This window comes from Platalea leucorodia (assembly GCF_965183815.1).
Source record: "Platalea leucorodia genome assembly, chromosome: 2".
Classification (NCBI taxonomy): Eukaryota; Metazoa; Chordata; class Aves; order Pelecaniformes; family Threskiornithidae; genus Platalea; species Platalea leucorodia.
This window is the reverse complement of record NC_138824.1, coordinates 90,433,158-90,447,368: the sequence shown is the minus strand read 5'-3', so window position 1 is coordinate 90,447,368 and position 14,211 is coordinate 90,433,158. Positions and strand designations below refer to the sequence as shown.

At 34.8% G+C, this 14,211-nt stretch overlaps 1 protein-coding gene across 6 annotated transcripts in view; it reads left to right on the top strand.

The window, feature by feature from the left end:
- Positions 1-14,211, top strand: part of DMD (dystrophin) — a gene marked incomplete at both ends in the record, with an annotated part of 1,307,865 nt that overhangs the window by 1,107,637 nt on the left and 186,017 nt on the right. For all 6 annotated transcript variants that reach the window (XM_082303865.1, XM_082303861.1, XM_082303862.1 and 3 more), the window contains 2 exons: positions 7,537-7,657; positions 8,333-8,601. In XM_082303865.1, the coding sequence (XP_082159991.1) occupies positions 7,537-7,657; positions 8,333-8,601 (390 nt within the window). The remainder of the gene's footprint in view (positions 1-7,536; positions 7,658-8,332; positions 8,602-14,211) is intronic.

The following is a 14,211-nucleotide window of genomic DNA, read 5'->3' as shown; positions in this document are numbered from 1 at the left end:
AAATACTAACCTAATATTATTTGAGGATTAAATAAGTAGTTCTGAAAATTTTTCTAGATCAGGCATTTAAACTTAATGTGTACTTTTTGAAACCCTATTTTGCTATTGATTTTGGGGAACAGTTGTGAAAAGAGTAGCTGATATCAGCCCAATAGTATAAGAACAAGGGCAAGGAACCTTACTGATATAAAGAAATTATCCTCTCATGTTTAAAAGGTAAATTTATGCAGTGATTGGAATGAACCATATAGGTATTTATACTATGACATTTCTCCACTATACACTTTTCCATTTCTTGGAATTTACTTGGATGTAGTATTCTAGCTCTCCTCTCCTTCATCCACGTGTGTCTTTAGTTAAAATAATGACATTATGGGAGGTTTTTTCCTCTTGTTTGGTGACCAAGTATACTTCAGTGTGACATCTAAAAAGTTATTTCGAACAAATGTATTTTCTATTGAATAATTTAAATTGTCAGTCAGACAACTTGATACCATGAGAAAAGAATATTCCAAAATGAGTGATCATCCTCTCAAAGCGTTGTGCTCTATATATGTAACTTTCAGTCTGTGAAACTTGCCACAAAAGGTATTGTTTCTGAAGTTTCTAAATCTCTGATTTTATTGCTTAACGGAGAAATGTGCAACAGTACTATAAAAAGAAACTGGATCTGGAATACCTGTGTTTTCTCCATTCATCAGGTAGCTGTATTATAAATATTGCTCTAATAGATTGTCCTACCTCATGCTGAAGGACACATTTGAGAACAAATAGTGAGAAGATCAAGTCTGGAAAGAGAACATGACATATCTTCCTGCTTTAAGTTATTGGGAACCCTGAGTTTGTGAAACATCTGGAAATATCGTATACAACCAGGCTTGGCTTTTGGCATAGGCAAACAGGCATTTGTCTACAGTACCAGACTGATGGGAGGTAGTGGCAATATGGTTTCTCAAGGACCTGTCTTTACCTAATGGCTGAGAAAGCCAAAGAGAAAGATGAACAAAAAAAGTCTCGCTATAAGTGCAGAATGCTTTTCTAAGACAATATAATGCTTTGCTGCAAGGGGCTGCTTGGTCACATTTCCTAGGTCTTCCTTCTGGAGAGGTGACGTGTAAGATGTGTCTTTCTCACAAAACTTTACTTGGGACTCCAAGCATTATCACAGGAACAGTGAGGCCAAAACATCCATGACTTTGTGGAGCACCACCATTGCTTTTTACCCTTCCCTCTGTGAAAGTTAAGATATATGAAATGCCTGAGGTCTGTTCTAGCCAGCTGTCTGCAGCAACTTCCATAAAGTAGTTTTAAAGCCCATCCAGAACATCAGGATGAAAGAAACAATATAGATGTTGCTTTAACTCAGCATGACATTAACTCAAACGCTTTATGCAAAGACAACTCTTGAGCCAAAGCAAGACTTAGAGAAGGATTTGTGTAGAATTGTTACAACAAAACTTTTGTCATCTGAATAATATGTGAGTATTTGAAAACATTACCTTTCCTCCTAGATCGAAGAAATATTTTTTCATCTGGAGAAATTACTTCTCATAAAATTTTAGTATTCTATGTTGTTCTATAAGCTATTTGAAAGTTTCCCAGAATTCATCATAAAGGTGGCAAGACTTCAGTGATTGACTAAGCGATATCTCTGTCACTCACCAATCAACTGAAGTGTTTAAAACTTTTAGGGATGAGAAGTGTTGCATAAAAGTAAGGCACCATGAATAGGTGCAAAGTGACTTTCCAAAATAGATCTCCTTCTCGCTTCTCCATTTTGAATTATCTTCTCTGCCACATGCAGATACATACAGACACAAATCTTTGGTCATCATATCTAGTATCAAAGCTCGAACACTTTAGTTCCTTTTAGAAATATGGCTTCTTTCCTTTTCCTGTTCTGTAGCACTTCTGTAGTTGAATGCGAGGCCTTTCTAGTTGTAGGTATTCGGATTCCCTGTGGAAAAAAGAACAAAACATAATCCTTGAAATTAGGTTAGCCTGCCTGCTCTTCAAAGATCTTTTACAGAGAAGGAGGGAAAAACAATCAGGGCAGGACTCTGTCGACTTCAGGTTGTCTTTGACAAAAATCTATGTTTGCAGCTTGGAGTTTTTCTGCTGTATTTTTTTTCCCTGGACACTATGGACTTTCTGTTACTCTAAAAGTTTCTTTCAGAGAAGCACGCATACAAAGGCTGTATCTGAATGAACAGCTTAGCTCATTTCTGAACATAATAAAAATGCTTTTGAAAAGGTTTGCACCACAAGTATAGAAGTATTTAGCTTAAAACTGGAGCACAGTCCTGGAAAGCCGTTTTTTTTTCAAGAGTTTTGGGCCTCTGCTTAAAAACACAACTTAGCTCTCAGAGTGTTGGATGTGAAAGTAAGGAGTAGTTGAATTTTGGTCTTGAGAAAAAGAATCTGCTGATTGTTCATTTTGTTCTCCTGAATGTCAGTTCTGGAAATCAGTCTTCAGTAAACAAGCTAAGTCTCTACCTGATCTGACCAATCTTTTAAATGACCCAAACTTCCAGCTTTGTTCTTCCTATATCAGTACAATATCTTTCCTTCTGTGAAGAACTGTTTTTGCCAGGTAAAGCCAGAAGTTAACCCAGGTAAATTCTTCATTGGAGAAAAGAAAAAGCCTCAGCAGGGGAACATTATTTATAACCAGTTTAACTGATTGCTGTTGAGAAGTGCCATGATGAATGCAAACACGATTTTATGCCTGAATCCTTTTTCTAAAGTGGTGTTACAAGCTGATTTCCCCCCCCCGCCCCCCGAAAGATGTAATTTAAAGAAAAACAAACATATTTAACCTCTCTATCATTTAGAAGACCATCTGGAATACCTCAGATATTCATAGCAGAGATGAAAAGAAGTTGGTTCTTATGATTAGAATGTTCCTAGTTGCCAAGATTGGCTTTAAAAATTTTAAGAGTAGGATTCAGATGAAAATTTCAAATGCTTGACTCTATGCTAGAGGAGAGCTTGAACTCAGCTGAGGAAAGAGATATCCATGCAGTCAAAATCATTGTTGCGTTATAAATGTGAGGTGCTTTTTAGATGAGGCAATTTGGAATTTATGCCAAATACACCCACATAGCCACTGTTTGTTTGAACTTATGTATATAGTGGGTCATTTTGTCAATTTTTGGCACCTGAAGAAATTATGTCTATGCCAAAGTCTTAGAATGTGTGCATGTGTAGAGGGGGTTAGTCAGTGATAAAAAATACTAGTGTTCATCAAAACATTATTTATCTTACAGTTTGCTTTACTAAGTGTCATAATAATGTTTTATCACATTAAGAACAGTGTACATGTTACTGTTAATCTCAGTTAAGTGACTTAGGCATCATGCAGAAAGCCTGCTTTTTCTTTCATTCTTTTAAAAGTTGCCACATCTTCTGTGTGGTGATTGTATTAACAGTATAAATAGAATTTATGAATATAGAAGTTAATTATTAACAATTCCCTGGAAACCCTTTCACATGAAATCTATAGCAACAGTGCCTAAGAAGGAGTACAATTCCTGCTTCAACACATTAACCTTTTCTGGTGGCACAATTGATATCTGCTTTTTAAAACTGAGGTCAAAACCCATTTTTAAAAAACCTTCTAGTTGGGAAACATCTTGAATTAATTTAATTGCACTCTTTCTCTTTAGAATTCATTAAAAGCAAAAACATCTGCTTTTCTAATAACAGAGATTAATGTTAGTTTTATTAATGCAACTCTCATTATATTTTCATCTTTCAATTTAAACAATCTCTGTTTCTCCATCTAAAGAGATTTAAGGATACCCATGAGGAGGTAGTAGAGGTCTGAGATAAGCTGATCGATATATGTATTATTAAAATGGTGGACAGAATACCATTACTGCTGTACTGTTGATGACAAATAGAGATGCTTAAATAAAGTAGTTTACTTGTTTTTTTGGCAGGCCATACATTATGCACGTTCGATTTCCTCTACAGTCACCACGAAGTGTGGAAGAAGTTAAGGAATTCAATGAAATTAGCCTGAAATCATTAGCTGTAAATTAGACATTCATTTAGGGTAATTCTGCTTTCAACAATGGCCTGCTTATTATAAAGATGTATTTGTCAGGGCTCTAGATTTTTTTTTTTTTTTTTTTTCAACACAAGAGAAAATTTCAGTTATTGCTACTTATGATTTTTATTGGTAGTGTGTACATATTTCACAACAAAACTTTAATCAGAAAAGCTGGCTTTATCTTTATACAGTAAGAACATTTTTTGGAATGGGGTAGTATGAAATAACCATTCATTATTTTTAATGTTCTGTGCTACTGCTTCAGTCTCATGTTTTTTTCATTCTCTCCTTTTTGAATTTCTTATACTGAAACATATTTTAACCCACTCGGTAGAAGTCTTCAGATCAAAACTAGGGAAGGCAATGAGAATTGTAAATAGACCTTAACACCATACTGTGTGCTATTCTAAAACTCAGGATTTACAGACTATAATCACATCTACCAGCTCCGACATCCGGAATGGAAAAGTTGGAAAAGAAAACATTTAACACATTGGTTCACTGTTTTCCTTTAATAAAAGAGAAAGAGACTCTTTCTGTTTGTGATAAAATACAAAATATACAAAGTCAGAAAGCTCCCATTAGCATTACTCTTTTGTTTTGAGAAGATAGATACAATGATTCCTGCTCACACACTTTAAGGGATGCAGTATGCATATCTGATTATGCTGTCCTTGTTCTGTTGCACAAGAGATACTGGAGGAATGTGGCTTTAACACGCTTTGGGAAGTATAATGCCACTAGGTCTATTTGGTTCGTATGGTTTTCTGCAAAAGCAGTACAAGCTGAAAGAAGGTATTTTGTGTCCTTCTCATTGTTTGTACATATACATAGCTAGGGCTGACCTGTCTACAGCAGCAGCATTCCATACAGCAGTACTACGCATTCCCAAATACATAGCTCAAAGGCATTTCTGGCTTTTAAATATCCTATAAGTTGGTGTAGTTCTGTGTTCCCTTGGAATATCTGCGACTCCATCCTGCTCTTGGTGTGTGTGGGCAGAACAGACCCTTGTGCACGTGCCTCCTGTTTGATTGGTTTGGGGCATAGACATTTCTGAGAAATAATTTGTCTTCACAGAAGTTTATACAGCATATTATATCTTTAAGCTGTTGTATGACTGTAATGTTTAAAAAGCAATATGGCTGTTGATGTCACTTTTAACACTATCAGATGAGAGCAAAGCACACAGTCCATGGGGGAACATTTTAAATTATGCTACCTGCTGGCTTACTTAAGCTGCAAACCTGCCACACTCTAGTGGGACAGAATGATGTAATGTGAGGTGAGCACAAAGGCTAATTAAAGGAACAGGTTTTCTTTGTTTGGAGGCATGAAAAAGGCTTATTATATTTCCTCTTTCCACTGCATTTCATGCAAGAGTCAAGTACAAATTATAAAAATTTCTAAACCTAAAAACGCTTAAGTTAAAGAGGTTTAACCCTGGAATAACCCCACTCAGTTTTTATGCAGAGCAATGTCCAATGGTAGTTTACTTGTTAATATACAGTACTCCTTTATTTGTGAAAATCAGTGTTGGTTCTTAAGGGTCAACGTGATTGTTTAAAACATTTATCACAGATATTAATCAAACAGTAGATTCCCTTATGATAGTAGATACACTTTGTGAAAGGATCCCAGTCCCATTGATGTCCATGACACAAAATTAACATTTTTTACTTTTATTGTTTCCTTCAAGAAAGCACACTTTGCTAAAGGGTTTTCCTGATTCACAATTACAAACCTTATGGTCAGTTCTTGACCACTTAATAAAAAGTTTATTTAAATATTTATGGTAGAATAATGTAGTCATTTCCTTAAGTTTACTTTCCTGAAATGTATTAAGAATTTTTTACCTGTGAGTGCTCATATTATAAACTGCAGGTGTGATCCTTATTATTAGTTCTGTTAGGTATTTCCTGTACAGAGCATTTCATATCAAATATAATTCAAATATAATATATATAAATAATATAATTGAATATAATTCAAAGTGTAATGAACTTTTTAATATTAAATTTATAATCTTTCAATAGTTTGCATAGAAACCCAAATTTTCTTTAATAATTAATTTAACTGAATTGGTGCATTTATAATGTAAAAACCCTATATAATGCCCGTGTTGTAAAAAGAGTTTTCTAATCCCTGGAGTAAAATATCTGTTTTCCACTCATGGCATATGGCTCTCCTTTTTGCAGCATTGTGTTTTGTGTTACACTGCACTATAATTATCTATGCTATTTGAAAACAGTATGCATTCAATATTTTTTCATAAATAGAGAAGAAAATGTTGAAATAAAACAGTGGTAAGGACCATTTAGATAAATTCAATACAACATGCAAAAGACCCGATGCAACATGCAACCCACAGGCCAGGTTTCATCTGCATTTTTGTGCAGTGAACATTTGGATTCAGATTAATGGAATCTTAAATTCTCTCTAACAAAAAAATACTGAGATATGTATACTTTCAGTAGCCTACCAAAACTTCAAATACCAACCTTGAGAATCTTCCTCATGTTCATTTTAAAAGCAGGGAATAGAAGCAAGAGAGTAATAGCAGCTGTTGCTGGAGGAAGAAAAATGCAAATAGGAAAGAGGAAGGAAAGGCAAGAAAGGAGACAGGTGCCAAAAAGCATGACAGGAAAGAAAAAGATGAAAGGAAGAAATACAGTTGATCTGAAAAGGAGCAGAGCATACCACTGAGCAATGTTAAACATAAAGATATGGAAATTGATAACAAATACTGATTAAAGCAGCTAGGAATTAACTATTTCATAAGGACTACTTTCTGCCCTTTAATTTTTACTCATGCATGCCTACATCTAGGCTAGATTATATTTCTGAATTTTCACCTTGGCCTTGATTCTACATTTCAGAAATGTTAGTTCATGTAATTTTGGAAGAGATGCATCTACACCACTACTAGATGAGAGTATTATGATTTAATATATTGGAATTTTTTTTGATACTAATTGTTACGGGTTAACATGTCAATATACATAGGTCCTTTTTTTTTTTTTTCCTTATGATATAACAGTTGCCAGCAGCAGTAGCAAAGTGGTAGCTGTGAGACATACTGGATTTTCCTTCGCATTCTGGTAAATCTTGCTTTCAAGAATGATTATCTATGCTGCTGTGGTCCAATACAGAGCCAGCGGAAGCCTTGCCCCTTGCAGCTCGGTTTTGGAGTTCACCCTGATGTTAATCAACAAAGGGATCAGTCTCACAGTGAAAATTTGATCAGCAACCTTGGGTACTTTGCAGCATGCTGACAGTACCTTTGCTCCCTTGAATACAATGTGATTTCAGGTGAAGCAAAAGCCGATTATTTCTTTTACTTTTTTTTTTTTTAGCTACTTGTAATACACACATGGAAGCTGTTGTTGGAAATTCTGTTCTTAAATTGCTGAAAACAAGGGCTAGCACTCGGTATTTCGTTATATATCCACTTACAATAATTGTGTTTCATCTCTCAGACTTTCAAGAGGGAGCTGAAAGCAAAAGAACCTGTTATCAGGACTGCGCTTGAGACTGTGCGAATTTTCTTAGCAGAGCAGCCTGTGGAGGGACTGGAGAAGCTCTACCCAGAACCAAGAGGTAATTGAAGAAAGAGCAGGGTAATAACACATTGCTGGAAAGATCAGTGATGATCAGCGATGATTAAATAAATTCTGCCAGCCGCTGTGAAAGCATTCCTTTTACACTCCAAGCTGAATGTCAGTATTCAGAAACTAAGCTAAAAATATAGATGAAAGAAATCCTTTAGTGATACTTCTGAATACTGTGGCACTAAATAGACGTGCATATTTATAAGCAGATTTGGAAACTGGCTTTAAACCTTCAGGGCCTGTCTGTAACTGTAGGCCCATTTGAGGTCTGAAATCTGCAGTTTAACCTAAAATTCAGCTTGTAGTCTCAGTACTACAGAAGATCCCAAATACACTCTATTGCAGCAAAAGATTCACAGTGATTAATATTTATGTACGTGCAGAACTATTTTGCTGAAACAGGACACAGTTGATAAACTTTTAGCTACATCTTGCATGTTTAAAAATGCCTTTATGTAATTAAATGCATATTTTGGTGATCTGTATGGTGACAAGATTTAAATTTCTTAAGAGATGTTCAAATGAGAATACATTAATAAAATAAATTTCACAGGTGTCTTTAGTTATGAATAGTTTCTTACTGAACTTTGAACTTACCCAGATGGGAATTATTTTTCTTCTAAGACAGAATATGTTTTAAAAGCCTCTTGACTTTCACATTTAGAGCTGTCACCTGAAGAAAGGGCCCACAATGTCACTAAACTTCTCCAAAGGCAAGCAGATGAGGTCAGAACTGAGTGGGATAAGCTGAATCTACAGTCTGCTGATTGGCAAAAGAAGATAGATGATGCTCTTGAAAGACTGCAGGGACTTCAAGAGGCAATGGATGAACTGGACCTGAAACTACGCCAGGCTGAAGTGTTCAAGGGATCCTGGCAGCCTGTGGGGGATCTGCTAATTGACTCTCTGCAGGATCACTTAGAAAAAGTCAAGGTATGTGTCAGTATATCAGTATTTCTGAGTATAAAATAATTGGCTTGTTCGTTGTATGGATCCCCAAATCAGGAATTATCTTTTAAAATGAGAAATTGATAGCTTTGTATTATAGTGATTTATATTAAAAAAAAAAAAAAAAGAAAGTACATATAATAAAGAGTTTTATAATTTCTGCAATTAAAATGGAATCAAATCAACATTGAGAATGTATATTGCTAACATGGCTATAAAGCACTACAGGAATGTGTAAATATCCTCAGCACACTCACTGTTAACTCAGGAGACGCAGAGTTAACAGTAAAGAAAGCAAAATAGAATAGACAGCAGAATATATGATAAAAGTATAGAAAATTAATTCTGTTCTTTATTATACTTTTGTAAGCATGATGACTACATAACTGTGTCTATACTTGTAGAGGAGAATTTAAATAATTTAAAGAATATGGTTTTGTTGTTGTTTTGTCATGGTGGTGGTATTTGCTATCATCTGTTTTATTTGATAACTAGGCCTCATAACATAAGATAGTTTAAAAAAAAAAAAGAAAACCACCCCGGAAAAACTGTCATTATTCTCTATAACTTAATACTTATCTGCTTTCAAGGGTTGTTTCATAAAATCATTGCTTATTGAGAAACTCATGAGGACTTGTCCTTTTTCAGCATGACTGCCATGGCCAGACTTTATAAATACTACAGGATTCCTTCAGCTAAAGCACAATAGAGGCAGTTGCCATTTTGATAAGAACAAAGTGCCTCTGTTCCATTCACTTAAATGGGAATCATCAGTCATTTTGAAAGACCTGAGCTGACTGTTATTTTCTCTAGTAGAACATTAGGATCTAAGAAAGAGGAAATAGAATGACTAATGGCAAGAAAAAATGGCTTTAAAAATCAAATGTAGTTTATAAAAAAAAAAAAGTCCATGAGTTTTAATCACACAGAAAGTTTAATGAGTGTCCTGTACAAATATTATACAAGACAAATGAAGTATGTGGTATTTGAACAGTTAGCTGCAAAATTTGTTTATCTTCATTTAAATTCTGAATGAACAGAAGAGATCTATTTATGAATTCTCAGAAAGTGCCTTCTATTATAGCCATGGATTTTTTTGTGATTTTGAAGAAGATATTCTGAACAGAAACACTGAATCCCTGATATTACTGGAAAACAAAGCAAGTTGCTTAATTCTAAAGATGTTACCATAACTGTTGACTCCATAATTATAGTGCTGAATCCTGTTACAGTTTAAAAAAAAAAAAAAAAAAAAAGTCCTAGAGGACATAATGAAATTCTAATAACAGCCATGACAAAATAGAAATCTTAATGCTTATGAAAATCCAGAGGTACTGTCAATCAGTAGATGTCTGTTTATTCCTTCTAAAGTCTTAATATTAGAGCCAGAGAGAAACCAAGACTTCTGTTTCAAGATTTAAAATTAGATGCTACCACCTACCCCCTGATTTTTATCTCATTTGTACCATATTTACTTAAAATATTTATTAATATAGGCTATCATAAGACCATACCATAAGATTATCCGCTAAATTGTAAGTGAAAAAAACATACAGAATATATTCATATCCTTATAAGCTATAACTTTTCATTTCATATATGGTAATTATAGTCTGCTAGATGCACACACATGGCGACATTGTGCTTTCAGCATCTTCTAAGTGATCATAATTAGCTTAGGTAATATAAGAACACAACAGGCCAAAAGCTGAATAATATTAACTGTGTGAGTAGTACAGTAATTGTACCAAAATGTGCTGTCTAGAATGTATGTATTGCTCTAATGAAATGTAATTCCAACATAGATACTGAAGACAAATGAATGAACTAACTGGGCAATGTGAGCATGTTTGTTACCAAGAAAACTACAATTGTGTCTACGGTTTGAAGGCCTGTATAAAACTGTAGGTTTTTAGGTTTTGTAGGTTTTACCTCAGTTATTCATATTTATGACATTCATATTTTTTCTTAGAGTGAAATCCGCTTTAGAAAAGTTGTAAATCAAGACCGATAATTTACGTAACCCTAAAACAGAGCATGTAAATCCTTGAAAAGTTTTCAAGTTTGTATTTGCTACATGTGAACTGGCTAGACTATAGAAACTTTGATCTTGGTCCTTTATATCCTTAGCATATCTACCTAAGGTGTACAAATATTTAAAATATACTCACAACCCTAGCCTTAATTTCTGGGTTTAATTTTTCAAAACCTAAAAAAGAGGGTTTAATGTAAATGTATTATCTATAACAGGAACAATAAGACACGATGTAAGCCTTTTTTTATGTTGAATATATTTGTTGGATAGTAAGTTAATTTCTGATTTATTCCCTGTCTTGACAAGTTTAGATGTAACCATTATTACTATCTCAGTAATAATGATCAAATTTCGTCAGTCCCTCCCCCCCGCCTTATTTTATTTAAATGCAACCCAAACAATTGGGAAGCTATGTCTTGTGTTTCATTTCCACAGCTATCAAAGATGGAAGAGAAAGATTATATTTTGGCTACTTTTGTACAAGAAATTAAAGCAAATCTAGGCCTTTCTACAAAATGTAATACATATTTATTTTCTTCGTAAGACTTTAACAATTACATAAAATAAACTTTCAATAACAGTATTATATTCGTAGCTACTTGTAAACAAAATTGTTGCTTTGAGTGAGAGGAAATTAGTTACTAAAAGAATTGCTAGTCTAATGCCTGAAAGTCTTAATAAGGTTAAGAAAGCTAATATGGGAACATTTATGAAAAAGAGTATGTAGAATTGACTCAAAGCATTAGCCAGGTGAGCAGCAGTGTCTACTTTGTGTGTGCTGCAAAAATGAAGAACATCATTCCTAGTCTAAAATGGAGGTCCAATGATGGAAAGACTCAAGCTACAAGAGGGATTTCTGGTAGAGGGACAAGTGGAGGGAGGGGGCAGAAAGCTCCAACATGCTTCGCACTGAATTGTTTCATCCTACATCCTGGTTACCTTTTGCAGTCTACAGGCCCAGTCCTTAGCTCCAAAACTGCAGTAATCGCCCAAAGTGCTGTATGCATATGAGAATGGAAAATGAGTTAAAAGCTGTTGTGTAATTCCTAGTGTGCTGGAGTCTAATGTGCTGTAGATTGGGAGAATCACTAAGACATTTGACTCAACTCTGCAGATTTTAGGTGCCTTTGATGTGTGTTATTTGGCCTGTATAAACTGGTTTAACGCGACTGGTCCCTACTGTTTTCTTCTTGCTCCTCTTACTAATTGAGTCGCTTAAAGGTTAAATATTTTTCCTTTGCAAATGTTTCAATTAAAAGGTAAATTTGTTGAAGAAGACACAAGTTATATAGCCTTCAGTTAAAAGTTATTAGTAAACAATAAGGTTTTTTTCTTTATAAATTATATTATCAGCCAAACATTATCAAATTGATATATTATACATCTCATCCTTGCTCTGGTTTTTATGATGTGTATCACAATGACTGATGATATTGCAGTGTGAGGGAGAGTACCTATTACTTTCTATACATCTAAGCACCCCAAGCACCTCATGAGCAGATCTTTGAAATATTGGTCACACGTGATTGCATTTCTTGCAAATCCTTCTCCTAATCGGGATCACAGTAGCCTTCCCAAACATAAGCTGATGAATAACTTCCTAGGGAATGAGTTAATCCAGTGCCATTTGTCACTGTTCTCTCTAGTTATAGCTGCTGGAGCTCTTAAGGTCATGGTGTAACGTTGAACTCACACAAAATAACTGATCCTCAACCAGTATTAATGGATTATTATTACATATCCTTGATCTGTATTAATGTGCCAATTGGTATTCATCTCTGATTCTGAGGACAAGAGATAAATAGTTTCACACAGCTACCGCACAGAATGCAACCTAGACTACAGATGAACTATACTCAAAATATTCTTCAGACTTCTGTGCTGTCCTCTGCTATTCTCCCTTTTTTCTTCTCTCATGAGTGATCTTATCTGCAGACTGAAATACAACTTACTTTCTTAACAGCACACGTTCTTTCTCTCTCTCTCTCTTCCAAGCATACCTTTCTGTCCATTAAAATGGACACTGTCTTAAATTCAGTCCAAGCCCAAACAAATGTCCCCTAATATCCATTGGCTGATCATTTTGATTGTAGCTTAGATGACATTTCAGACATGACCTGGGTTTTCTGCTTCTCTCTGCAGCAAATTCAACCGATGCTTTCTTCTTGCAATCACTAACAAAACTTCCTCCTTTTCATCAGAATGCCTGGAACACTTAGGGTCACGTGAGACCACCACTCAGTTTTTGTATTAAGCTTTTCCTGGTATGCCACTGATATGCAGTCATACCTGCCTCACCATTTGGTGTCTTATTCAAAGACCCATTCCAGGAATTGGCAGCAGAACCACCTTGCCTCTCTTTCTTCCCCAAAGACGCTCTTTTGCTCCATACCGACCAAAACCTTGATAATGGTTATGCTGCTAGTGTGCAACAATCATTACATGTCATGCTGCTACTTTCTCATGGTTTTGCTGTCTGTCTGTAGACATTTGCTGAGAAATACTAATAGGAGTTAGTACCCTTAAGAAGTTTTAGAATTTGATAATTTTACACTCTGAAAAAATCTTTTTTAAAATAGGAGCCGCTATTTTGGGATGTTGTGCACAGAATTTTGTGACTGAGAAGGCAATTTTAACAGTGTGGTTTATCTGTTACTAAAGGTAGTTCAGCCACTCCAACATACTTAGGAGAACACAATGTAAAGCACTTTCTTAGGCCAGTAATATTCTACTGTATCACTAGTGGCATATAACTGCTTCAGTTTTCTGTCATACACAACACTGTAAGTGAACAGCAGAGCCTCTAGACTCCATGGGGGATATTACTCCTTTCTGATTTTTTTTTTTTAACCACTGTAAAATAAAATTTAAAAAAAAAACAAAAAACAAGAACAAGAACAGGCAGTAGTGCCTGCGGTTTCTCTAGTTCAAAATAGAAGCGCATATCTCAGGAACACCTGCCAAATAAAAGCTGAATTGTGTAGTCCTATTTTCAATTAACTCCTTTCTGTTATAGAATGATTTGTTCTCCTTCCTTCATTGTCACATGAAGAGGGCACCTTGACTCAATATGGTGATTGTTAACTGTAAAAAACAGAACAGAATTTAGTGACATAAGTCTTGTATTTTCCTGTGAGCAGTTTTCACGTAAGTCTTAATCTTCTTAAGAACTAGTGGTTGTTCTTGTAGATTCACTTTTACAGTTATGAATAAAGCAGTTACATGGGAAGACTATGAACTTTGCACATAGATTATGGATTTTCATGTATTTAATGTAACAAGTGTATTCACAGAGGCTGCGAGTATCCTTTTAAATTCTTTTTTCACAGCCTATTTACAATTTTAATACAATTTCTACTAATTTATTTTCTACAAAATTGTGAAACAAAAGGCAATGAGTATTACACAAGTAATACTCACATGAGTATTACATAAGTAACCCTTTTTTTCCTGAGATGCCAGGCCTGAATTATATGCTGTTTATATCAGACTTTCTTCAGCATAATTGACAATTGTAGTCAATTGTATGTCACTGAAAAATGTTCACTGGAAAGTGTCAA